The following is a 27,922-nucleotide window of genomic DNA, read 5'->3' on the forward strand; positions in this document are numbered from 1 at the left end:
TTGTTGTTGTTCTTAAATATTGTTTTGTAAGTTGTGTTTTTATGGGTGAAATATAGGAAACTATTTTGATCGCAATATTACCTTTCTTTGAAAAATAATGAATACTGGCATTGGAGCATGGTGTCTAACTTTGGCTAGTATGACCTTTGAGTAAGCAGAAGGCCTGAAGTCAATTCATGCTATGCATTCCTCAGATATATGTCTTTAGGATTTAAGAGGCAGTGATAACTTCATATTTGGGAGTTCAGAGAACAAATGCTTTATCTTGTCCTTGGGGTACTTTGGGGTTGGATTCTTTTGGGTTCACTATCCCTTGCAACAATTACAAAAGTTCTATTGGTTTTTCTTCAGAACTATGCCATTGCTACATCTTGCAAATAAATTATGGTTAGCTTAGGGTGCAACTTAATGAGCAGTTTCTAGTTTAGGAGGTGGCTTGTTTAATGCCTGCCTGCGGCATAGGCAGCAGGAGTATGCTGTATATTCTTCTCTAAAGATACTACTGTTTCAGCCATGAGATAATCATACCAAAAAGTGGAGTATGGCAAGGTGATACTTTGTTTGGGCAGTCAGTGTGACTGGGGGGTGTGAGGCACTGGGTCAGGCATGTGGGTGCACACTACTTCAAATAGTGCCTTAAAGCTTGCATGTTTTTCTCCCTTTTCAATTTCAGTTCATTAGGCAAAATATTTAGTTAAAGGAATTATTTAAGCTCTGGGAGTGTCAAAAAAGCCATACTTTGCTAGCTCAGACTAGTTTTCTGTCTCCCTGAGTGTCTGAACAAATAAATACAGAAAATACCATTGCATATGTAGAGTGCCATTGACCTGACCTGGGTGTATTCTTTCAGTTTCAAATGGAGGGTTGTTCATTAACTTTAGAGCTGTTGATAGATCTGTTTTTGCATCTATATTTCTGGCCTTTAAAGCATTTTGTGGTAATTAAAAGCTGTTGGCACGGGTATGTGGTCCAAACTTCAGTTTTTAACCAGTTACCCAATAATTTCATTCTGCTTTAATCCTTTGTGTTTGCTAAATAATGAACAATCATTTCATTCCTATTCACCAGTCACATTACTGGTGAGTTTGTATATACATTTTCATCACTTCATTTTGGAGTTCCTAGGGGTTTTTTTGCATTCTTTCATAGTTTTTATGAGAAGGGTTTCCCAGATCTACCTTCAGGAGTCAGGAGCTGCACTTTGTCATAGTGCATCCATTGTATGTTCAGTGTGTGTCTACTTAGTAGGTTATTAGCAGCTGAAGTACAACTAAAGTGATCTTTTGTACCTGGTTTGATTTGAATGAAGTATGTGATGAGCTTGCAGTTAAGATTTGATGGAGAAGCTAAAACTTATGAGAAGTCTGCAACCGTGCAAAATTTTTGGTGTATATGACAAATTTGAGCTTCAGTGTATATGAAGCTCAAGATATAACTTGATGCAAAAACATTTTCCTTTACAAACTTTATTTTTAAAGCTGTCTGTTTCTCCCCTCTATCATCTACAGCATTCAACACATACTGTGTTTTTCATTGCTGCAGCTTGTGAGTTTATTAGCATTTAACAGCAAGTTGAATAGACAGCATTACAAAATGGAGAGAAAAATGGAACAATGATCAAATATTTAAATCTTTATAAAGAAAATATACTGTGTTTTAAGATCAGCAGCTAGAGAAAAAAAGGTTGCTTGCCTTAAAATTGGTATTAGAAGTTTACCTTTTAAATACAACATCCTGAAAATATACCTCACCCTAACTTCAAAGCTTCTAGTACTACATGTTAAAAAAAAACTTCCTGTTGCAATTTGTAATCAGACTAGTAAATTATCTAATTTTTACAGCTTCAAGAAACTCATAAACACGTGAGAGAAGATGACAAGATCTAGATCAAGATCACCACGATGGAAACCAAGGTAAGTATCTACAGCTTGTGTTCTGAAATGTAGCTCTATACAAGGATTTATAACTAGGACCTAAAACTTTCATTAAAGAAATAAAACTGCATGCAGAATTGCAATTTGTAAAGTGTGTTTTATTATTTATAAGTTATTGTACAAGCTGAACACCTGTAAATTTTTTTTCCCAGCTCATGATTTTGTTAAAATTTCTTTTAAGCTGGAAGTATTCAGTTTTTGCAGACTGCCAAGAACCTTATTCCTCTTTTGTGTTGTGGGATTTACAATTACCTTAAGCACAAATTCCAAGTCCCAAACTAGCTATTTTTACTCAAGCACCACCTTGAGCACTGGATATCTGTAACTTGCTTCTGTTTTGCTTCTTGGCCTACAGGGAGGAATTGTTTTAAAAAAGTTGGAAGGTTTTTTAAAAAAAAAACAAAACTAAGTTCAAACACCTCAGACTTACTGAAGTTTGGGGCTGATTTGTAAACTGATCTTTAGCACAGTTAGACATGCCTTGCAGCGTAACAGAGTGAAAACATGTGGAAATGTGGGAGTTGTTGCCCTTCTCCTTGGACATTAGCCTAGTGACGTTTGTCACCAGAATAACATCCAGCTTACTTCATGCTGTGAGTTACCTGCCTCATTTTTAAGACTTGCAGTGCAAATTTGAAGTGCTGAAACCAAGAGGGTGGAATACAGTTTCAAGCTTTTAAGAATGTGCAATTACTGCTGGTTTTGGGTATCTCTTCAAAACAGACTAAGTTGTGATAACCAAGACAAGGGAGTTCGGATAACTCAGAAAAATGTGTGGGTTTTTTTATTTGTTTATTTTGTTTTTAAAAAGAGAAATCCTACCTATGTCCATACTAGATTGATAGCTGTGAATGTCATTTGAGTAAGGACAGCCCCAGCTCACATTAAAATGTAAGCCCTAACCAGACCTATGTGGGACAGCAGCTGCAGTGTAGGTGCTGTTGGAAGTAAGCTATTACGGTTTTAGGAACATCTGTGGTTCTGAGTTTGGACTCATTTGCAGAAATGGAGTAAATAGTTATGTCAAACTGTTCATTTGCAATTTGTGCACAGAGGAAGTGTCTTATTTCAACTTGTGTTTTGATGTTTTTTATTAAAGAGCTTGTCAAGAGTGTGCAGTGAATACTTGAACACAAGCAGAACTGTTATGTCTGGGATTACTTTCGGGTTCTTCTTAGTGTCCTTTGCTGTTTCTTCTTTATTTTAAGGAGATTTTGGCTATAACTCGCTCATTTTTGTAACTGTAGGTGAAAATGCAGAGCTGAGTGATGCAATTGGATCTTTAATTGCAAAAGCTGCAGTAAGCGTGGAAGTGTGTGTATACATGTGTGAACATGTACATACAATTATCCAAAAGACCAAAGCATCTTTCTCAAACTTTTTTTTTTTTTTCTGCAAGAAAAAGCCTACCTGTATGACAATTTAAATATATTTTGTAATGTTTCAGTCTTTCAGTTTTGAAGGTTGATTCAGCATGCAAAGAAAACCTTTTTCCTTCCCTTTTAAATTTCTTTAGACACATTTTTTTCTTTCCCTTTTTTCTCTTTGCCCTGAAAAAGACAGGGAATGCTTGAGAAGTGTGAAAATATGTATAACAGTTGTTCTCAATGTAGTGGAAACTTCATGTATATGAAATTATTTTTAGTTTTAAATAAAAAACTTCATGGAGACAAAAATGATTGACTTACTACAATTTCAAGTGGGTATTTTTACTATGAAAACTTTCAACAGGGTAAAAGTAATCCTGGTACTCAGCCAGAAAAATGCCACTTCAATATCTTGGTGTTAATTTTTTTACAAGCTGATTAAAATTATGTACTAACTCTACTTCCTTAGGAAATAGATGTTCTCATTAAGAAATTGGTTCAATTTTATGGAACTACTCAAAAGTGGATTTTATTTTTGCTTTAGGTCCTTATCTCCAGCTTTTAGGACTCCAGAGCACCATAGGCAAAGGCATGATCATATTAATTATGACTGTGAATATAAAAGCTTTCGTAAGGATCCAAAAAAGTCTATGCCTTGGAGAACAGAAGATGAAAAGTATGGACAAAGCAATTCCAGGTTTGCACCTCATGGAAATAACCACCAGAGAATATATGAACGTAGGTCACCTTCACCAAACCTGAAAAGAATTCCCATGGAAGATGCTTACAGTCATAAGCCCTACAGAACACATTCATCTGAAAGGACTGAAAGTAATAGGAGATGCCAGTTACCACCAAAATACTCGGAAATACCTTATAAAGATCATGATCGTCCATTTTACCAGCACAAGATGGAGGACAGATACATGTTTGATCACTACAAAGTCACTGGTAATGAAAAAGGAATGAAACCTTTTCATAGACCATTAGGGGCTTCATGCAAACTTGAAAGAAAATGGCATGAAGATGACTTGAGGCACCAGAGGTTACATGAAGAGAAGTATGGTCAGTCACCCAGAAGAGTTTCTGATGAATTTACGGCAAGGAGCTCTTTACAGAAGAGGTATAGGAATAAAATAATTAAACCCTGGGTATTGTGGTGTAAAGCCTCAAGTGAAAGTCTGTTTTCATTATAGTTGAAGATATCCACCTTGAAACACGTTGGCCACTTTGTAGTTTAATTATGGGCGACTGGTAGTAGTGAAGTATTTGTCTTTTAAGTAAATCGTATTGCTGGCTAGAGTATGAAAGGATAATATTTCCCTCTTAAGAGCCCCTGCACATCTGTACCTTGGCGCGAGGGATTATGGGTTAAGTTGCCACGCATTCTGCTGTCCAACATTCTGCACATATAAGTTCTCGCTTTCTTCTCTAGTGCAAGTGTAAATTGCTTTATGTCAACACAGGTATCCTGAAGATCACGATTACAGAGAATATGGGCACGCGTCTAAAAGGGCTAAGGAAATGGAGAGGTATGACGGTGGAGATGTAGCAAGAAATTCCAAGTGGAAGCAAGAACGTTCTTTTCCACCCTGCCAAGAAAAGGAGGAGCAAAGATACCCGGGTGCCCAGTCCCGCCGGTCGGCTGAGAGGGAGTACTTGGGGGGGTCTGTCCCAAAGATAGCCTATGAGTACAGTCACAAACGGCGCAGGCATCCCGACGGGGAAAAGCCTTTTCCAGACGACAGAGCTCAGAAGTACGTGAAGCAGGAAGAGCAGAAGTACGGCTCTTCCAAGAGTGCTCGGAACAGCAAGGAGTTAGATTACTTTGGTGGTGGCAGAGCGAGGCGGTCTGAAGAACGGCACGTTGAGGAACCTCTTAAATACAGTTCAAAGAAGGGCTGCAATGCTTGTGTTAACTCTTCCAAAACGGATGTTGAGCTGAGATCTTTTAAAAACAAACTGAATGAAAGAGTGAGGAAAGATGGGGAATTGAGGAAAAATGTAGATTCCTCCAATAGCCAGCATGATACAAGTCATACTGTTTCAGATGTGAAAATGTCAGATGCCAGCTGTATGAGAGAACATCTCACAGTCAAAGTGGATATGAAGAAAATGGTGACCAAGTACAGGTATTGGTTTTCTTTCACCTCTGCTTTCTTCCTATCTATTTACAGTTCATGAACATTGGAGGGAAGCATGGTTTCTTTAGGAGCTAACCGGGACAAACTATGATTGTACCTTTTTAGTTTCATTTCTTCTAAAATGGTAACTTTCCTGTTAAGAACTTCCCTGCAAGTTAACTATTAAACCTCTACTAAAATAAACAAATAAAACCAACAAAAAAACCCCAACACTATTTTATGGAGTTGCAGAAGTGGAAAGAGTAGATATGCCTGATACAAACCTGTAGTTAGAAGTTAGTTATGATAAGTAAATGTGTTTCTGTTTAAAAAAAAATCCTCAAAAAACCAAAACCCAAATGCAGAAAAGCCTAGTCCTGTGCTTTCATCTGAAATACAATGGCATTTTTTCAAACTGTCCTCCCTTCTTTTTTCTAAAAATCAGCTAACCTTTAAATACATAAATCTCAAGCAGATATTCAGATGTTCAAGATCTCAAGTTCAGTAAAACTGCCAAAAATGAGAGATCTGAGTTGTCATTTATTGTTATAACAAAGTGGCAACCTGTTGAGGCATCAGAACTGAAAAGCAGTAGAGTCTGCTTCCAAATGTCTTCTGTGTAATACTTGTGTTTGCATTTAGCATTCCCAGTGCTGGCTGCAGTGGAAGAAAAAGTGGCAGTACTATAAAATTTTAGATGATAAATACATGGTAGAGAGTAAGCAGCTTGGTTTTGATAGATTCTTGTACGGTTTTCTGGTTTTCTTGCTGTTGCAGGCCAGAATATTTTATATTGGTAGTAATTGCTTTTGGAAGAGATTACCTTTCTTTCCAAAATGTTCAGCTTTCATTTTAAAGGTATTTTGCCTCTTGTCCCAAATAAAACATCTATATAAATTTTATTCTCTTTGCACTATTTCAAAAACATGTAATACAATGGAGAGTTACAAAGACAAGTTACTGAATTTAAGGGGCTAATATTAAAGATTGAGGAAAGGGAAGTGGAGTAATGCCCATTACCCACAGCTGGGCTAGGATGAGGATTTGACTTCCTAAATGATAATGTAAGGAAAATATTTGGGTTTTGTTGCTAACCCATAGGATGATTCCTCTATCTTGGAGCCTTTTGCTGCTGTTTTTGAAGGTCATGCACAATGGACGTGGTAGCTGTTTGCAGACCAAAGAAACTACTGCATTGATTACAGCTCATTTACTGTATGGAGGGTTTGCTTCTGAAGCCAAAAGTGCTAAACATTTTATTTTTTCAAAGATAAGAACACTAATTTTACAGAAGCTGATGACTTGGAATATTCATGCTGCCTACTTTAGGCATTTAAGAAACACCCGACTTGAAATGACTCAGCTAAGAAGAATAGTTTCTTTATAAACCTGGGATCAGGTAGATAATTCAAATATCTAAACCTGAGGTTGCTTGGATTCCTTCTTACATGCATTTATTCCCAGTATGCTAGGGGAAAATAGATTATTTCTAACATCTGCTAGAGGCTATTTCTGATAGAATTTTTGTATGGAATTCTAGTCTTGTATGCTTCTAATGCAGTGGGGCCAGGCACATAATCACTTTGCAGAATGAACAATTGGAAGTCTTCATCCTGAAAGCTTTTACATGTGCTCTTAGAGTCCTTAATTTATCTTTTAGAATGACAAGCATTTTCCTTGCAGCAAGAACAGTAGGGTTGTTGAAGTGTTGGCTTTCTTGTCAAAATAATTTTTGAGCAGAAGTACAACCATTTGGGGTGTAAACTTTAGAATGAGTAAAAATTTACAAAAAGATGGTAAGCACGTTCTTGAGTTCACACACTGCTACTGAAGCAGTTTCACTGCTGTTTCACTAGGCTGAAGAGATGATTCAGTTCCTAAAGATGTGAGACATTTTTTATCTCTGAACTGTTCTTGAAAATTGCCTGGTAGCTCCTTATAAACAAGACACCGGCATAATTGCCTTTCAGAATTTTTCTAAAGAAGTCTATCAGGATCTTCATTTTATCTAGATTTGATAATCTAGTTGAATTAAATTTAAAAGTCACAATTTTTGTATTGCATGCTTCACAGAAACAAAGATTCCTGAAAGTGAAGTTATATCTTCATATTTTATTATAGATTTTTTCTTCCTTTATGGCCTTACTAGTTTTTTAATTAAAAAAAGAAATAAAATGAGATTTTTGCTTTTAATCACATTTATTCTTAAAATGAACTTCTTAGTTTGTTTTGTTCTACTTGTCTATTTCAAGGTTTCAGATTTAGATATTTGCTTTAAAATAAACTATTTTTTTTTATTGTAGGACTTCTAGTCACACTACGGAGAGACAGATGTCCCATGATCTGGTTGCTGTTGGCAGAAAAAAAGAAAATTTTCATCCAGTGTTTGAGCACATGGAATCTGTAACACAAAACATTGAAAATGACCCATCAAAAGAATTTACTCAGGAAATAATCACAATTATTCATCAAGTGAAAGGTGTCTGTAATATTTGGAGTATATGTATGTGTTTATGTATATATGATTACTAAACCCAAAGCTGATGGTTTAGATATGTCCCTGTAAGTCTCAGGTGTTTGCCATTGGCTTCATTTGTATTTTGGCTTCCTTTTGTATTGTTTAAAGGAAAATGTAGGTTGTGGATTTAAAGTAGTTGGGTGGTGGATGCCTGCAGGAAGGTCTCAGGCCATAACTGAGGCATTATTGTAGAGAATAAAGACCAAAATGATTTTATGCTAGCATGAGCGGGTAACCTGCTTGAAGGAAACGTGACAGGAATAAAGGAGCTTTGCTGTAATCACAGCTCTCTAGTTATGTATTGTTCCTTTTCCTTTTCAGATTAGTGTTTATGCAGATGCATCATGTTCAGTGTTGAGCTTTATCAGTTCTAGTAATTTGAGTACTACCATGCTATCATTTGCTGACAATTGAGTTTAATCTTAGCAAATAAGGTTGTCTAAGTTGGGCTGGCCTAATCTTTCATTTGTGAATATTAAACTGAAAGTGGAAATAGTTTGTAATTTCATTTCAGTAGTTATCATGGTAACCTTAAGAATTAGTCTTTTAAAAAATAGATTTTCCCTTTGTACATTTCAAATACTACAAATAACATTCTTGTATTTAATATCTCTTCACAGCAAATTATTTTGCATCTTCTGACATAACTCTACATGAACGGTTCTCAAAAATTCAGGATAAATCAAGTGCAAATACAAATGAAGTTAAAAGACATTTGGATCCAGAAATTCACAGGTACTTGTTTAACTTTTTGTCTTAATTTATTTGCATTTAGGGTAGTTAATCTTGAGTAGACTTAACACAGTGTGAAGTTTTTATTCATTATTTTTATCTGCCTTTATCTTTGAAACACTCTGTAGCCTGGTCAAAAGTGCTTCTGCCTTTATAGTGATGGCATTTGTTTTTATGGAGTATTTTTGTGTTCCAGGAGGATTGACATGTCTCTAGCAGAACTTCAGAACAAACGAACTGTGCCATCTGAATCTCCCCAGGTACCTTGATTGCTTAACTTTTTTGGCAAGCAGTAAGTTATTATTATAGATATAAGCAATGTTTTCCCCTTGCTACTTGGGACATCATTTTTACATGCTGTGAAGACCAGCAGTAATTCTGAGTATTTTGAAAAAAATGCACACCCAAGCATATTTACAGATACCACAGTGATGCAAATGTACTGTGATCACTAAGCAGTAAAATGCAGATGTGTTCTCCAGAGTAGCTGGAGTGTGATTATTCCTGCTGCTTGAACCCCTGTCTGTTTTTAAATAATACTCAGTAAATACTGAGTCTGTGATTGATGTGTGGTTCTTGGTTTCCCTCTGGGGTTACAAAAAGCCTTAATGTTTATTCTACCCTAATGTTACAATGACTCAAATTCCACATAATTCCTCAGAATGCTATTTTATCCCTTGATTTCATCTGGGGTCATAAGATTTTCTTTAAAGCTCTGCTTGCTATGCTTTAGTCACCATTCCTTTTCTATAGTACAGGTACATGGAGATTCCCCTTGATTAAGGACAACAGAACTTTTTAAGATTTACTGAAACTTAGATGAATATTTCTGCCTTGGCAACTCCATGCAGAATTCCAGTGCTCTGTTCACTGTTGTTTAGAAACTTGTAAAAAAGCAGATGGTGCAAGGAAGGATAATTGCTTAGAACCACTTCTTATTGCTTTAGACTTTGGATCCTTGGGTTGATGTGAACCTGTCCTAGGTGCAGACATCTGAACTATGTTAACAGGTTATGTACAGGGTGCTGCCCCTGAAGGACAGAATCAGGTTGATGTTCAGTTCTTAGCAGCTAACTTGCCTTCAACCCTTCCTTTTAACTAGAACATGGTAAGAGTGTTAGAAGATCCAAATGATCTACGGTATGATATAGAAAGGAGAAGAAAAGAGAGATTGAAGAATGAAGATGAGAGAGTGTTTCATGTAGATGGTGTAACTCCAAGGTAATAAGCAAATAATCTTGTTGGCCCAAGCCTCTAGTTCCCCTGTGAGCTCATTTTTGGGCCCTTCCACAGTTACATTCATGTTTGTGGTGATTCTTTTCCACAGTCAGGCCTTAAAAGTTTGACTGGGGCTGAAATTCAGCTGACATACATTGCAAACTACTTGTAATGAGGTGTTACCTTGAAAGAGGTTAAACTGCAGTGGGTAAAAATGAAAAGCAAGCACAAACTGTAGCTCTGAATGAGAAGAGAGGACAAAGTTAGTTTGAAGAAGTTTTAAGTATTTTTAAACTCCTCAACATGCCATGTAACAACATTCTCCTGGTATTTTGCATTTCTGTAAAAGCATTCTAGGATGAATATGTTGTTTTGTTGCCCTACTGGTTTGGTAATAAAATGTGGAACATCTGAGAATAATTGGAATTTTTCTGATTCTTGGACAATTTGAAAACTTGTATTTTTGGAATAGCATTTTACTCCTGTGGATTTCTCCAAGAGGTTTGTTAAAGGTTTTTGCCCCAAAGGTGTTTGCTAACCTCAGTCATCTTGTTTCACTTTTGATGCTGCGAGGTCAGTTGATTAGGGAGAGGGACTTTTAGTAGAAATGTTGATAAATGAATTTCCAGAGTGTAATAAAATGTATCCACACAGTAGTCATAGATTCTTATGCAGAATCTATTGTTCTTCATGTGTTGCTCATAGTTCATTACAAATGCAGTCTGTAATGGCAACTAATGGCAATGTACACATTTGGAAAAAGAAACTTGTGAAGCTGTAGAAGAAATTTCTTGTATTCGAGATTCTTGAAACAAAAAAAGGTTAACAGGTGGAGGAAAAAAATCCCTGGACTTGCTTCATTTCTCCCAGCACACTTCCTCAGTTACTGTCCTGCTTATCTTTTGTGAGATGTGTAAATTGCTCTACCAAGTCTGGCTGCCCTGGAGTTTGCTGTCAGAGGTTCCACTGTCAGGGTAATGTGGGCTGAGGGCAGCAATGGTGTGAATGATATGTAGAATTTTCCTGAGGTTGAGAGGTTTTAATAGCTCACATGAGATACTGGCAGTGCCTCTGAGATTAAGTGTGCTGCTGGTTTTTTCCTTAGCTTATTTTGTAGCGATGAAAACTGTTTCTGTGTGTTTTGTAAAACACAAGTTCTGACTTCTGGTGGTTACTTTTCATGGGAATCGTTTTATTTAGAAGTTTATGGATGCATCTGTATTAGCAACATTCTTGGTAAGAAAAAAAATCAAAGCAAAGAAACCAAAAAAAACCAACCAAAACCATAAAAACGAGCAGGCAAAAGCCCAAAGCCAGAACCAGCTGCCTGCTGAGGATGAAACTGGAGGATGTAGCTGTCTCTCTAGGGCTCCTGTGGCACCGGGAATGTCACGAAAGGGGAGTTCCCGTAGAGCTCCCACGGACGGCGGGGTGTGCAGGGGTGCAGAACGCGTTTCCACCAGCGGAGGGCAGCAGTGACCGGCCGGCAGCGCTCCGCGGCCGGGGTTTCAGCAAACACTGTCCCTGCTCCTTTTCATTGCATAAGAGAACAGAGATTGCTATGGAATTCTGTGCAATTTGAGCTTGGAATAGGAATTTGTTGATTGTCGTAGGAAAATTTATTTTTAAGCCGTTTCTTTGCACTCGTGATACAGATGCTAGAATTAGGTAGTTTAAAATAGAGGATGTTGATATGCTGTGGCTTTAGATAGTAATTGTTCTCACTCTCTCTCTCACACATCAGGAACCAGCAAAGCTGCAATCTTTCAAAGCTACAAGCATCTCAAGTTGATGGTTTCCAAAAGCCTGTGAGGTTCATTAAGCCACCTTTGAGGAAATTTATTGGGAGACCTCATCTGGTAAGCCTAAATGTAGAAATAGTAGCTCCTGCACTGTTGATGTATAATTCATATTTTGCTGCATTGTCGATGCTGATGTAAATTTAACAATCTGTGATGTCTTGCCCTTTGAAATTTTGAGTGAAGCTTTTTTATCTTCTGTTTGTGCTCAACAATAAAACTACTTATAATTTCAGTTCTAGTGCAAGAGTACTTCCTTGGATATTTTTTGAAGCAGAGATTAGTACATCTGAGCTAAAACCACTTTGATACTACTCTTTTTCTTTTCATAAAAGAAGTTTGTCTAATATCACATTTCTTCTACATAATGGTGTAATTATCTAAATGATAAAATAGAAGGCCTTGTTATTGAGCAGATAATCTGAGCTAATGTTAAGTAGTTTGAGAAAAAGAATACTCTCCTGCATTCTAGTTGTCAGTGGTACAAAGGGAAGACCTGAATCTTGTGTAGGTGGTATTGTTACTGAAACAGTGTTTCTTTTCATTATGATAAAAGTTCTGAAAAGCACTTATTTTAAATAAAAATGAGGAGCAAATCACAGAAATAACAATAAATATCTGATAAATATTCCTGAGGATAAAATGTTAAACAATGGAATATCACAAATCTTGAATATTATGTGTATGAATCCTAGTTTTGGACAGTTTTTCTTTAGGCTATCTTTCTGTGGTTTACTTCAATACTGAAGTGGGCAAGACAGTAATATTAGGTCCAGTAGAAATAAATTTGTCTCTTGTGGAAAGTTCCTTCTAAAGAATTGTAATCAATTCCAGGTGTTTGTGCTTGTTTAACCTTGGGAACTGATGAGACCATAAAAGCTTTTTTAATATATGCAGTATAATTCTAAATCACTTTTTTTATTTATGACTGCTGCAAAATAAGGAGGAGACTAACATAAGTTGTCATTCTCTATACACTGTAGCTAATACCCTATGGAGAGGGTTCCAGGAGCCTATGAAACTTTTCTGAGGTTCATCAGAAGTAGCTTTCAAGTAGTCAGTTCTCAAATGTAGCTCCTTTACAGATACAAAAGTGCCTCCTTCAGTGCAAAGAAACACAAATTTTTAACGGTGAAAAATACTACTTACTCAAAACTAAGATTCAGGTTTCCCAAAGCAAGGTAGGAATGCCTCATTGAGTAACTGCACTGGATCTGGCTGAGCTGGAGTTCGTTTTCCCATAGGAACCCTCACAGTGCTGAGCTTTGCATTGGTGGCCAGAAAGGTGCTGGTAGCACACCAGTGTTTGGCTGCTGCTGGGCAGGGCTCCACAGCATCACACCCCGTAGGCTGTGAGTGAGCAAGATCTTGGGAGGGGACATAGCCAGGACAGCTGACCCAAACTGACCATATGACCTCATCTGTTCAGCTAAGAGAAAGGAAATAATAATAATAATGAAAGCTCACAGAAAGGAAGGAGAGTGTGGGAGGTAATAGGTTATTGTGACGTTTGTCTTCTGGAGCAACCACTGTGTACTGAAACCCAGCTTCCTGGGAAGTGGCTGGATATTGCCTGCTGGTGGGAAGTAGTTTTCCTTTGCTTCTGTGTGAAGTCTTTGCTTTTGCTTTATTAAACTGCCTTTTTCTTCACCCATGCAGTTTTAAAAATTTTATTTTCTCCCTCCCAGCCCTGCTGAGGAGAGGAATGATAGAGCTGCTTGGTGGGTATCTGGTATCCAGCCAAGGTCAACCCACCACAGTAGTACTGTAATTGCAAACACAAAGGAAGCTGGTTTGAAAAAGACACTGAGTTACTGCTACATATGGTGAAGATTAAGGAAGATTGCATTTTCATATTTAATAGTGAACTGCAAACATGCAACTTTTAGCAAGTCCTGCATTGCAGTAAGGAGTAATTCCTTTGGAACAACAGTAGCTGTGAAAGCATAGGTATTAAAAATGCAAGACATCCTCAGTGACTCTTCATGGTCAGCCTTACAGAAGCTAGTTTGCAGACAAGCAGGGAAATCAAAAACTTTAGTTAAGTAATCAAAATATTATATTTGTGATGTTAATATTCAGTGATTGAGGGTTGAGCTCAAACTTGAGAGAAACTTAGGCCTGGAAGCTACAATTGTATTTCTAAGCTTGATTGTAAGAATTGTCCATTGTACTCTACTGACAACAGGAGGCTAGCTAAGGAGTGAAGTAGAAAATCAGAAGTATATGTGTGTATTTCCCCTCCTCCCTTTTTTTCTTTTTTAATTTTAAAGGCTTTGGTTTAAGAAGTTCCTAAAAAGTGGTTTGCTCTACCTTTGCATCAAACAGTTCTAATGTTAATATTTCTGTGAATGTACTTTAGTCTTAAGGAAAGTGGGGATGGAGAGGGCTGTATCCAGAGTAAATGTAAGCTTTGTTTTTATTCCTAGAGGTTTATTTTTAACTGGGAAATTTTTCTAATTTTTTTTCTTTTTTTCATCTTGCTGGATCCCCAGCTTAAAGGAAGAGTGTACTTCAGCTAGGAGCTTCCTGATTTAATTGTGTTGCATGTAGAAGGTTAATTGGATTTTTTAGAGTAGTGTCTTTGTTTTCTTAGAATAAGAAAGGAATGGGAAATTCCTTTCTTTTTCTTGGAAAACCCATTTTGGTCTCACTTCATAAAATCTTTCTTGCTCTCTTTTTGTTCTCTGAATCCCTTCTTGTCAAGGCATTGTAAGAAGCTGAATAGTTGACTTGTAGGCAATAACACAGTCTAAAAAAGAAAAAAAAAGCTAACTTAAATCCTAGTTAAAAGTTATCTTAGATTCTAACACCATTCCATTATATTTTTAGCCCCCTGTCTCCCCACACCATTATTAACAGTGTTACCAGAAAGGTTTCGTAGTTTGTTAGAGGACAGAAATTCTGGGAACAGGAAATCACACATTTGCATTTATTGTTAAAGGTTAGTATATATGAAATATTTCAGGAGAGTTCTCTTCTTAGGTTCTTTTTAAAACATATTTCAAGCTGATGAAATTTCTTTTGAGAAAACAGAGTTCAACAACATTGGAATGCTGCTGTGATTATTCAAGAGCAGACCATAATTATTTGATTGCTAAGAGTTCATTGGCATGTCTGTTCTGTCTGCATGGAGGACTTTAATGTAGTATATACAAGTATATGCTAATGCTGCTGTAAATATTGGTAATCATATGCAATGATGGATGAGAGTGACATCCTCTAGAAGTACCTGTTATAGCAAAAGTTGGAAAAGAGCCAAAATGTGCAGGTAGGTCAGTGGCTGGAGGAGTGCTCTGTTTTAGGCAACCACAGCTGTTTGACTGCAGCTGTTCAGTGTGTTGACAAAACAATTTCAATACTAGTTCTCTGTGTGACTTGCTTTTGGAATTGTGCTTCTGTGACAGGCAAGCAATTCTCAAATGCATTCCTGAAATATGGAGTTGTAAGTAGCATTTTCTAAGGACCTGCTACGCGTTGTTTGTTCCCTGTGGAGGTATGTCTGTGCTACACACTAACCTGTGGTGGCCATGTGCTAACCAGGAGGTCCAGAGTACCAGTCTTGTTGCCCCTGTTCCTGATGCAAGCGGTGACTGCTGTAGCAGCCTGTCTGCTATACTTGATACATGCAAGTTGAGGCATGTGTTCTGGGAGGGAGGGATGGAGAACCTTAGTTGGGTTGTCAGCTGCTTAGTTCTCTCCAAGAGGATGACATTCCAGGAGGATGGTCTGTATCATTTTTAGCTTCTGTGGGCTCTGCTGTCCCTTTGGCCAGCCTGGACTGCAGGCCCAATGCTCCTGTTACTCCTCATCCTTCAAAGAGTGTCATTGTGTCAAACACTACAAGACTGAAAGTGTTTGTTAGTATAACCTGAAAATTATTTTTTTTTTCTTGAATAATTTAATAACATGAAGCTGTATATGTTTTCCTACTAGAATTCTTACTATTCTTCAAAACCAAGTGACACGTACCCCTACAGCCGCATTAGAGGACATCTTGAAAATGCAGGACCCATCAGAAGGCACTTTAAGGTACAGATCGGCTTTTATCAGATGTTTGTTATATAAAATGGTGGTCAAACCTGTTGAGTTTGGTAGCAGGAGACATGCTTTTGAATGTATTAAGTGCCATGAAAAATAGTGTCATCAAATTGTTTTTGTTGGAGTAATGGGAAGCTTAGCTTTAGTAGGTAAGAGGGCTGGCAGTGGATTGAGCAGCTTGTCCAGTGTTGTATGCAGGCAGTTGAAATAAATAGGTTCCTGCAGAGTCAGGAATAAGAATTGCATGAACTCCACAATGACTAGAAAACTCATCTATCCAAAACCCAAGCTGCTGAGCTTTTTTTCTTCATGTGACAGAAGCCTGAACTTTTTCCAAAGGCTGGAAGATGCAAGTTGTGTTACTTTTAAAACTGTTATTTTATTAACCCGTTCATGTATGGATTTCTGGATATGTAATGTCTTGTGAATACCTGCATACTGCTAGCTATGTGTTAAAAAATATTTAATGAAGTGTGGTTTAATTCTTGGAGCCTCAAGAGGGTAAAGAGATGGGTAACTGTGCTTCTTTCTCAGAAGAAAATGGCCACCTAATGTCTTTTAATCATAAAATATATCCTGGGTTCAGCAGAAAAAGCATTTCCTTTTCTGTTGACAGTGGCATGCTATACATGGGTCCAGCTAGAGTTGTTGATGTGAGAAAAGTATTAATCAAATCTAGAACAACTTATAATATTTTTCCACCTTGAAATACATCTTTAACATGAATTCTTAAAACTAAAGCAATATACAATAGATAGTCACCTTTTCTGTTTTGTAGATAGTGAAGTAAAATTTTAAGGTGAACTAGCTGTCATTTTTGGATGAAACTTCAAAAGGTGGGGAAGTGTAGATGTGAGTTGTGAGGGGTTTTTTTCCCTTCCTTCCCCTGCCCTAACATACTAACTGTTGTATAAAAAGACTTTCTCCAATTCAGGTGTGCTTTGCCAGCCAACTGTAGTCAGATAGCTAAACTAACACCAACAAAAACTGCTGTCTTTATGCTGCTGGGGAAAGTATTTTTCTAAGTTAAAAAGTTCAAAGTGTTCAAAACCTGAAGTATTTCAACACCTAAGAAGATATTTAAGCCTATTCTGTATCCTCTCTGTATTGTCAGCCTCCAGGTGATGGAGGAATCTGGCACTGGCTGCTGGATCCCTGAGGCAGTGTTGGTAGTTGATGCTTCTTTCATTTACATCATTCTGCAGTTCTGCTGATTCTACAAGCAGGAAAGTGTCCATTTAAGTTGTCACCTCACATATATATGAATATTGCAGTACCCAGTGAACTGTCCCATGATGCTTTAATATTTATGGGGAAAATGGCATATGCACTTGTTTTGCAGTTTGTTTATGTGTATAGCACTTCTATCATTGCCATGGAAACAGTGGTGTTGATTTGACTTAGTTTCTTTAAATTTTTACATTTAAATTCCTCTTACACAACAGAGTTTTTCTTGCTGTGCTGTTGGTGAAATGGAGGTGACTTGACTATCTTCTACACTCAGGACTTCCTTGGCTAATTATTTGAAAGAACAACATACAAAGAAACAAAAACCTCATACAGAATTCTATTCTCTGCCTTCCCCTCTTCCTGCCTCCCCAAAAAATCAAGCCTGACATGATTTTTTCTTGGTATATAAAATGGGGACATTTAAGCTTAATAAACAAAAAGTGATGCATACTAAGAGTATTTTGAAAAAACATATGGTCTGCACTATGTTAAACTTTTTGGGAACAGAAAAAACTGCTGTTCTAAAATATCTTAAAAAGGATCTGGAGAAGTCTTACAAAATTCAAAAGGTCTTTTTTTTAATGGCCCTTTACCATGAATCACTAAATTAGCCTTTAAGTAAGTAAATGCAAAGTAATATTTAAAACTAAGCTGCATTCACTGCTTAAAAAAAGTTCAGTGTATTATTGGCTGTATCAGGGTCACCCCTGGCAGCAGCTTAGCACCACACAGCTGCTGCCCACCCTCCCCTCAGCTCCCTTCTCCCAGCAGGATGGGATGGAAAATATGGAGAGCAAAGGTGAGAGATTTCACACATTGAGATGAGGACAGTTTTAAGTAGTGAAGAAAAAAATGGTGCAAAGGCAGTCACTCACCACCTGTCACCAGGTGACTGATGCCCAGCTGGTCCCTAAACAATGGCTACTTGCTCCAAAACCCCCTTCCCTCCGTTTCTGTTGCGTAGGAGGAGATTCTGTGGTGTGTAACATCCCTGCTCAGCTTGGGACACCTGTCCTGGCTATGTCCCCTCCCACCTTCTTGCCTGCCCTGGTGTCCTTGCTGAGCAGCAGAGTAAGGAAAGAGGAGAAAGTGTTGATGCTGTGCAAGTACTGCTGGGCAATAACCAAAACACAGGTGTGCTACCAGTGCAGTTTTAGTCACAAATCCAAAACACAACATCATGCACACTTCTGTGAAGAAAATTTAACTCCATTCCTGCCACACTCAGTGGTATATATATATGTGCTCATATACCCTTATTTTAGAGCTTCAGGCTCCTAGGGGTTGTCATTAGCATTATGTACAAAATAGTCTTAATGTAAAACCAAATGCCACTTTAGCAGACTCTTTTTTTTATTTCTAGACCAGAAGTTAATGATATTTTCCACATACTTTAGATTATCCCGTTTTGCTAGAAGCTGTGTGTGACTGAGGTGGCTATATGCCAAATGTCTATATAAACTTAACTTTGTCTGCTGCTGATGCTGTTCTACACTTCTATTACTGCCGTGTCCTTCCCTCCCCACTTACAGAACATGTAGATGCTTGAGTTGGAACTTCTAAGCTGTTTGTAAGGCAATATTCAGTATCTTGCAGCTTTCCCCCATCCCTTACTTGTTCTAGTCCTTTGTTTATTGTCATACAATTGCAGTGGCAGACCACCATGGCCTCCTTTCTAGTCACTGAAGTCAAAGGGTACCATAGCAGGAGTGGGAAGATGGGAACTTTTAATGCTGTGTTCAGGGTGTTAATCCAATTAAAAGTGCCCTTCAGTTTTCCCTGTGATAGGCATATACCCATCTAATACAACCTAGTGCAAGGAAGTTCTTTATGCCTGCACTCTGCTACTTTTCAGGAAAGTGATTGGCATTAAATAGGCACTTGCAAGTGTCCTCCATCACAATAATCCTGCAGGAATGGTGGGGCCAGCTTCTCACTTGTCTCCTGCAAAGTAGGTGGATGAAATGATTTGGGAAATTACAGAACCTCTGCATTTGCATAAAGAAACCTCTGTTCTGTACAGTTCTTTCTTTATTGTTCAGCAGCCACACAGTGGAAAAAGTGGTACTGAAGTTACTGCCACCTCTGAGCATGTGATTTTTCTTGAAGTGATCCTTACTCTGTCAAAGGGAGACAGATTTCACCAAGGGAATTTTGTCATGCTCAAGAAGGGCTATTTCTATGATACTTTGTTTTTTCCTACCCTTCAAAGGCAATTGTAAAATATAAGAAAAATTTATGTGATCAAAAGGTTTTCTCTGGTTTTAGATGAAAACCCGTTGTTTAAATTTGGTGTGGATTTTGGTAAACTTAAAATGGCAGTGCTGGAAAACGATGGAAAATTATATAAAATAAGGTTTTTATTATTCTAAAGATTTTTACTGCCTAGTTTATTTGAGATCTGAGTGCCTAGGAATGAAACTCTTTTTCAAACTTTAGCTGCTGTGATCAGTCTTGATCTTTCTATATCCTTTCTGTGTTTTTATAATTCCTTTCACCTTTAAATCTTCTGATACTTCTGTTACCTCTGCTCCTAGCCACACTAGGTCAGCTTGCAGTATTCTAGTGTGGAGGTATCAAAGGCATAGAGGATGCCTATGTGTTCAGACTGTCAGACATTAAAGCTCTAGGAAAAACATATGTACTGACTTGTGTTGGTGTGACTCTGTAGACTCCACACGTGTGCCTGTGCTGCAGGCTTGGTGTCACTGAATTTGGTAGTGGCAGTGAGGTGTTGTCTGAAATTTTTTTGTTGATGCAGTGTGCCTCATTAACGGTTGAAAAAATGTTAAAGTCTTGTCCAATACATTTCTTTTTTTTCTACAAGGAAGATAATTTCAGATGTTTTAAACAGCAAGTGCAATACACGAGTTCTTTGAGCTGTGTGGTCTGAGAAATAAAATACATGAACATAAAGAAGAGGGTGCGCACTTGCAAATGCATGCCTTTGTCCTTGAGTGTGGAAGTTTTACATGTGAATAGCTGTAAATATGAACTTTGGAGTTTTGGTGCCTCATTTTGCACATTTTTTTCTTCCTTTTTGCCACCCTTACAGAGTAACTTTGCAGATGGCCGTTTGCAACCCCATTATAAATCAGGCTTAGTGCAGAAGGGTTTATATATTCAGGCTAAGTACCAGCGATTGCGTTCTGTTGGTGTAAGGGGATTTGCCACTAATAAATTCAGAGATGGATTTTTGAGGAAAGAAAAGGTAAGTTGAATTAATTTATTTTTCACTAAGCCATTTGTAAAAATATGCATATTCATAAGATCCATTTTGATTTTGGAATCTCCATGGAATGATTTGGATGGGATTTTCTGGGATATTGTCTCTGTACTTCACTGGCAAACTTGACTGTGCACTCCTGTTTCCTCCCTGTTTATTCTATGAGATCTTGCTGAAACTTGCTTTGGGTAACTGCAAATCAAAGGTACCCTCTGAGATTTTGTGCCTGCTTCTTGTTTCAGTATTTTTTCCTTGAGCTCAGCTGATTTCTTCCTATTGACGGGACCAGAAATTGTCCCTTTGTGCAACAAAATATTCTGTCCTGTTAAATCTAACAGAAGGATATTAATATTTTTTTTAATACATCTGTGTGCTTCTTTTTTGTTATGTTACTGTAATTATGTGGTTTAAAGTATGGAGTACTACTGGAGTGCTGCTCTGAACAAGACTTTCCTGCTCAATATAACGTCTTGTGTAAAATGGTTTGATAAGCTTAAACTGAAATAGGCACATCTGATTTATGGTGTTTTGATTTGTAGTGTATATGGGCCAACAATAATCTTGAGCTGCAGAAGAACTTTTGAACCATATAAAATGTTGCAGCTTTTGTGAGGATCAGTTAAAACATACTAAATCCTTTATTAGAATTGATCAAAGTAGTATGAAGTTCCTTGTGACATCAGGGAATTGGATTAGGTGACCTACACAGGCCCTTGCAGTTCTGTGCTCTGTGTGAGTTTGTGTTTTGTAACTCTGTGTCCATCCAGCTACAAGTAAATACACTTGAGTGAATAAGCGTTTGTAGTTTGGATTAGAGTTTAGCTCTTGGTGCACAGAAGCACCTTAAAGCACAGGTTCTTACAGCTGTTTGCAGAACTCCTCAAGTTTACAGCTCAGTTGGCAGAAGAAAAAGTCCCCAAAACTCCTTAAGAAAGCACACATGTTAAAAACAAGCCAAAATAAAAAAAAACAAACAAAAAACCCCAACAAAAAATCCCCAACCATCAGAAAGAAAACCAAGCACTTGAAACAAGGTAAAGAGATCACTTGTTACTGGAGTATTTGGACAAACGTCTTTTATATTTGCATGGGCTCTGAGAAGTAAAATCTGTGAAGGTTAAATTGAATTTGAATTAGTGGAAAATAGGAGAAAGATATCTCCCCCCACCCCCCCCCTCCCAAAAAAATATGACCTTGTAAAATGGGTATAGAAGTGTTACAATTTTGTTGTATTTAGCTATTCCAAATAATTTCCAGTATTCTTCTATAACTGGCTGTTAAGATTCTTCTCTGGAACCTATAAAGCATACTTAAAACATTCTGGCTACTAGATATTACGATTTGAATCAGAGAATCGGTGAGTTCTGAATTCTGTTTTTACTTTTTAGGCCTGATGAATTTGAGTGTGTTTGAGTTAAAGTAAAAGAAATCCTGAAGAATACGTATGACAACCATTTTCTTAACAGCATACTGTTTACTGGTTGGCTAATTCCTAAAAACCAAAACTGTTGCTGAAATTGTAGCACTTTGCCTATTGTAATGATAAAACTTGTCAAGATCTGTTAAACAGGTCTGAACATCTTTATTTCACTTTATTTAATTTAAAATAACAATGCTGCGTATGTGTTTTCTAAGGTACAGTCTTTTTAATTGTGCTGTTTGAATCCATAATTGAAAGAATCTTGCATTTTACATACAGTACTTAGGCAGGTTGGAAGGTTTTTTCTGCTATTACAACTGATAATAATGATTTTTTTTTTCCCCTGTGTAGGGAAATCTAAATATTGCAACAGAAACCTGAACTGAACTGAGATCCTGAAGTTGAAACAGATAACACAGCAAAGGGAGCATCTGTTTGGTTTTTGACAACTTTCTCAAGACTTAAAATAGGATAAAGGAACTAATGCTGTAACTTTCTTGATTAAAAAATAACTTTATTTTGAATGCTGCAGAACTTTTTTACAGTTTTAATAATTGCTTTTAAAGTACAGTATTCAATTGAAACATCATATTATGTACCTTTAGTTCTGTTTGCATACCAGTTTCAAGTAAGGAAGTCATTGAAGGGAGTCTTATTTATTGAATACTTTTTCTCTAAGCATGATGTTACAGATGGAACTTGAGTTGTTATACCCAGAGGTTTATATGTTGAAAGTTTATTGCTAATGTAATAATAAAAAGAAAAAAAAAAGTGCCTGAATTGTTTGGTAATAGCACATTAGCTCAGGATTTTCCAATTAATGACCTTTTAGGTTGTGCAATAGATTTTACACCTCTGTTCAGTCATTTCCATAAAACAGTGTTTTGTATTACTTTGGGTTAATAATATACTTGGGTTTCTGATGTGTATATACATTTGTAAATTGTTAGAACATTGGGACAACTTTCAGCATTTGATGAAAATTAATGGTAACAGGCAGGTATGGAAAGTACTGTAGCAGTAACTTATAACTGCAGTGAAAGCATGCTTGGGTTTGTTAGAAGATTAGTTGGTCTCTATTCCAAATTATTCTGTCTCATTTTATTTTGGTGTATGAGATTCTTGACCAAGCCACATGTTTTCTAATCTTTTCCATCATAAATTATTTGGTGATTTTGTGAATTCTAAAACTGGAGCCTGAAGTGTTCAATTACAAGAAAAACAAGAAGTGTAAGTTTTTGAAAGCATGTCTTCTAACAGAGAAATTGTTCATAATTGAAACTGCTTTAAATGCAGATAACTGGTGATTTTGTTCAGCATGAGTCTCTGAAGTTTACCATACCTGCAGTATTGTTAGGCTGTGTGCAAAACTCAAAGAGCCAGACCTGTTTCATAAGCAGCTATAAACAGTATTGTGTTTATTTCCTGTTTATAGCCTTTGCCTTAATTCATTATCTATGGTAGGGGTTGTGTGTATGTATTGCAGATTTGTTTGGATTTCTTATTGACAGTAAATTAAAGATGCATAACATGTAGTCTTAAGAGATGTTCTTTTTCAAGAAAAAAGTTGTTCACAATATCCTCAATACATGCAGGCAGATGTATTTCCATATAGAATGCAGGCTAGTCTCTGTTGTGGCTGGTAGACCAGAATTCCAATTCTGGGTTAGAGGTATGCTCATGGAAAAGGAAATTTGGGTTTTTTTGGGTGGAAAGCCAGAATGTGATTTCTGCATGCTTTTTTGTAATGTTTTTTACCACAATGCCTTCAGTAAGAGAGACTGTTTGAAAATGTAGTTATGGTTCAGAACAGCTAAAATTACTGTGACTTGAGCTCCTCAGTTCATGGGTGTTCTGCTTAATGTTCATAGAGAATAAGGCAGGAAGCGTGCAACATTCATTGATGTCACCGTCATTCAATAACAGGTGGTTTGTTTCTAAAACACTGAAGTTTTCAGCTTAAATAACAATCATTAATAATTTAACTAGTTTTTCAGTAACCCTGACATGCATAGACAAAATGGGAAATGGAAGGGAAGGAACTCCCTGGACAAATAGAGGCAGGCAACCTTTTGCAGATAAGAAAGTGTTTTTTTGCTTAATGCTGTCAGTGATGAATCTGGCAGTTATCCTGTGTGGATTTACTGGGAGATAAAAATTAGGAACTGAAACAACAGGTTAAATGAGTCAACCCCAAGCAAATGTGGAGTAGCTGCAGTTCTGATCAGGCTGCTGGGGTGTGCTGCACATGCCCTGCCAAGGGGGTCAGGTTTGCCCTGAAACCAACAAGTCCTTCCCACAGCTCTGCATGTGCACTGTAAAAGATGTGAGAAATGAAACTATATATGATATAGGACAACTACTGAGGCTATATTGTCATATTCAACAGGATACTACTGTGTCTGTAAGCTTCCTGCAGTGTTCTTATTAAACTCTGGAAGAGAACTCTTTGTTGAGCAAATGGGAAAAGTGTATACATGAAGAAACTTCTGACATGGTAGTTTTGCTAACACTGTTTGGAAGTAATGCTGGAGTAGTCAGACTTCAGTCAGTTAATGCTGCTTTAACCAGATTTCAACATGGGACTCCTGATTTTGTGCTTTATTTTATCTGATTAGATATCAGCATGATTAGATATCTCAAATTTGTTTTGTACTTTACAGTTTAGCTTTGTGTTTATTTCTACAGCTGTGAGCAACATATTGCAAAGAAGTTTGTGGTTTTTTGACTTGTTTGCTGACTTTGGTTCCCCAACCCCTTGGTCCTAAGATGAATGTCATGTGAAATGTAGTCACTGTTTCAATTGGTTTATCTTTTGTATGATCCCATTTGCTCAAATTACATTCTTTACTGATAATTTTACTTAATTTTGGATTCTGTCATGATAAAACCTCTTACGTTCTAAAAAATGCATACAGAAATAATGAATTTTATAAAAATTCATGGCTTAGGTGCTAGAAGCATCTACTCTATGATTTGATGTGAGACATTGCTGTGTAGATTTATCTTTGTGAATTACAGAGACTTGTGTGTATATACTCATACCCAATTCAGCTTGTTTATTGTTTTAGCACAGAAAATTCTGTTGTGCTGGATTACAATGTTTGGTTGAGGGCAATGTATTGAAGTTACTGTTTGAGTTGTGAAGGCACAAGAAAAAGGGTTAAGTAGAAGAAAGGTCAATTTACTTGAATAACCTGGTGCCTTTCGGTATTGTGACTGCATTGTAGAAAAGACATGTACAAAGACTTAAGTACTTTGCATTCTTTCTAGTGGAAGCATGGACTGATATCAGTTCTTGTTAAAATAACTGTTTACTTTAAATAGGTGTGTAAGCCTCTGTAGGAAAACAGTGACTTTCATTAGTAAATTTGTCACTGTTTGCATTGGAAGGGCAAGTTAAAAATGTGATTGTCTTAAGAACTTTCTAGCTTTCTGTTTTATACTTTGAAAATACAAATGTGAATTGCCTTTGTTTTGTTTAGCTTGAAATGTTAAATGCTGTCATTTTCAGTTGTTCTCATGTGAAATTTTATTTTTAATTGCTATCCAAAATGCAAATGGGTTTAATATGACTAGTCTTCCTTTTAAGTGTCTGAAATACTAAGTTGTTATGATGTTAGCATTTATATTGCTGATCCATTTAATTTCTGCATAAATTGATTAGAATACTTATTTTAAATTTGTAATGATTGAGTTCACAAGGTTAACAAAATTCTGAGGCTAGTAAGAAGCAACACATTGCAAGGTTTCTATAATCTTGCCTTAACTCTAATAATTGCATGTTTGAAATCATTTTACCTGATGGATTTAGATGGTCTTGAGACATGAATGTAACTGTCTCAACTCAGGTAACTGATAGCAGAGGATAGGAGTAAATCCAGCTGATTTACATTACACCTGCTGTGTAATGTTCACCTGCTCCCATCTTCCCTAGGGCCCCAGGCTGAAATGTTAAGTTTTCTTTAAATGAACTTAGTTGCTTTAAAAACAGAACCAAACCCCAAGATTAGGCTTTTGTGGCATTAAAAGCAGAGTTCTCAAAACTTGCTCGTTATGCATCAGAAGGTCATTTTCTGCCATGTCTGTGAAATGGATAATGAGAGTTGCTTGGAGAAGATGATAAAAGATCGTAACAAAGAGAGACTGATTTCTCAGTATTCACCTTAGAAGACTGTAAATAGAGGGATTTCTTCACTTCCGCATTGGAAGCCACCTCTTGCCTTTCTTTAAGCATCTGAACAGCAATCTACAAAGTTCTTTATGGGAGAGCCCTCTAAAAGACAGACTTCAGACTTGTACCCTAATGAATCTGAAAAAAAGATGTTTCTGCACATAACACTGACCCTTGACAGACTTCATTCCATTGCTGCAGAATTTGAAGATAAGAAGTTCTTCAGCCTCCTTACGAAGGAAAGAGAGAATAAAAGCCATTTCAAGATCTTTAAAAGCCTCCTTGTGACACTTGACTCCCTAATAGACTATAAGGATAGCCATGGACATTTAAATGTGTACGGTTTTGAGCTTTGTGACCATTATTTTTCAGTGTCAAGATCAAAGAAAACTCTTGTCATAACACCTGCCCCTTCCTTTTATGCCTGGTGGTTTTTGTTGGAGAGATTTTGAGTAGGTATTTAGCCACATGGTTTAATACCCTGCCACTTTTAATGCAGTTTTATTCTGTTCATTGCTCTGAATTTTGTCTAAGTAGTCTAAACCTCATGTTGTGTTTTAATATTTCATTTTCTGTAAATAATGTAGTAGATGGCTTTCATTTTGTGACTGGCTTCTTACATCTTTAGTATTGAGGGGAAGAGGCAGTGGAAACAGTTGTTGTTCGAGTGTGTTCTTCAAGGAATAAAAAAAGCCTCATTGTTTTGTTTTAAGAATAGCAGGAATTTTTTACTCCCAGTTGAATGAGGGGCACTAATGTCCACTTCTAAGGAATAGATTGTTGATGTTATTTATACTGTAGTTTCTCAAGGACTGTCTAATGTGTGTATGTGTACATGTATGTGCACATGAAAACACACTGTTAGAGAAGCCTTTAATGTAATTATTTGTAAGTGTGGATAAGAAATGACATTTTTAAACTACTGAAGCTGGAGTTAAATGCAAATGCATTTTAAGTCTGTAGTCTTTGAGTCCACAACGGTGCTTTTGACAATGTTACCCCATATCTAAAAGCCTCGTTCATAAGGATATACAGTAAGATGTAGGTATGTTTATATGTATGTTTAACATAGTTTATATAAAATAAATGTAAATTTTGTTTCTACAGACAATAAATGTTTTCACGAAATTTTTACTGATAAATAATTCAGTGATTTGATTCAGTAGTTATTAATGTTTGGTGTAATTTTGAAGGAAAAAAAAAAAAAAGCTGTTTTCAAAATTTCTTGTGCAGGGAGTGGAAAAGTACAAAAATGTTACATTTTGTTAGTGGCAGTTTTCTGTTTTCACATACAAATTAATTACCTGAGGTTAGAAGAAGCTGGTTTTGCTTACTCTTTCATTAATAGTCAAGGTGCTCGTGCTGTAAAATGTTACCTATACTTTTTTTTTTTTTTTTAATCTGCGCTTCCCCTCTGTTGCTATTGTAGGTTTTCTCCCAAGGGTCTTTACCTGTGGAAAGACGTGCCTGTGCAGAGGGCTCCCCACCCTCCTACCGTGCCTTTCTGTCCAGACATGTTACTGATGTGCACACTGGTACTGTAGCAGGGGTTTCACATCTTCCTGCAGTGCCAACAACCCCTGCTCCTGTGCGACGCTGCTCTTTTTAGTTAATCATAAACAAAGGCACTCTTCATCTTCCCTTTTTGTCTTTTCTTCCTTCTTTCCCTGCTCCTGACCCCAGACCTGTGGCGGTGTGTGCGGGAAAGGTGGGTCGGGCAGAGACGAGGGGCACCTGCGGCGTTGCCGGTGCAGTTCCCGGTGGCTCAGAAAGCAGAGCCCCAGGGCTGGCCAGGGCAGGGGCAGGGCAGAGCCCCCTGGGGCAGGGCTACCTGGGGCCGGGCGCGGACGGGGCAGGTGCGGGGCAGGAACGCGCGGCTGGGTGCGTGTCCCACCGCCCGGGAGCGCTCTCCATCCTCCCCCGGCGCCCAGCGAGGAGACGCGCCCCGTCCCCTCCCTGTGCCCGAAGAGTCCTGCCCCGAGAGGGAGGGAGAGCCACCCCGCTCGCCGCCGAGGCTCCGCTCTCCGCCGACCCTGCCCCCGCCGGGACCGCGGCGCGGCCCCGCTTCCTGCCGCCCTCCCCGCCCTCCTCTCCCGCCGGCCCGAGGCGGCGCAGCGGCTCTGGCGCAGTCTCGCGACAC

The 27,922-nt window shown here is 37.6% G+C and overlaps 1 protein-coding gene across 1 annotated transcript; it reads left to right on the top strand.

Moving 5' to 3' along the window:
- The first annotated feature begins 1,810 nt into the window (after positions 1–1,810).
- On the top strand, positions 1,811–26,924 carry BCLAF3 (BCLAF1 and THRAP3 family member 3). Its single transcript, XM_015641146.3, has 11 exons — positions 1,811–1,913; positions 3,846–4,424; positions 4,768–5,433; positions 7,728–7,903; positions 8,563–8,677; positions 8,871–8,934; positions 9,777–9,895; positions 11,637–11,751; positions 15,628–15,723; positions 20,018–20,173; positions 21,960–26,924. The coding sequence occupies exons 1-11, from the start codon at positions 1,873–1,875 to the stop codon at positions 21,987–21,989; spliced, it is 2,157 nt and encodes a 718-aa protein (XP_015496632.1). The 5' UTR covers positions 1,811–1,872; the 3' UTR covers positions 21,990–26,924.
- Positions 26,925–27,922: the final 998 nt, after the last annotated feature.

Source organism: Parus major, chromosome 1 (assembly GCF_001522545.3).
Source record: "Parus major isolate Abel chromosome 1, Parus_major1.1, whole genome shotgun sequence".
In the NCBI taxonomy this organism is placed as follows: Eukaryota; Metazoa; Chordata; class Aves; order Passeriformes; family Paridae; genus Parus; species Parus major.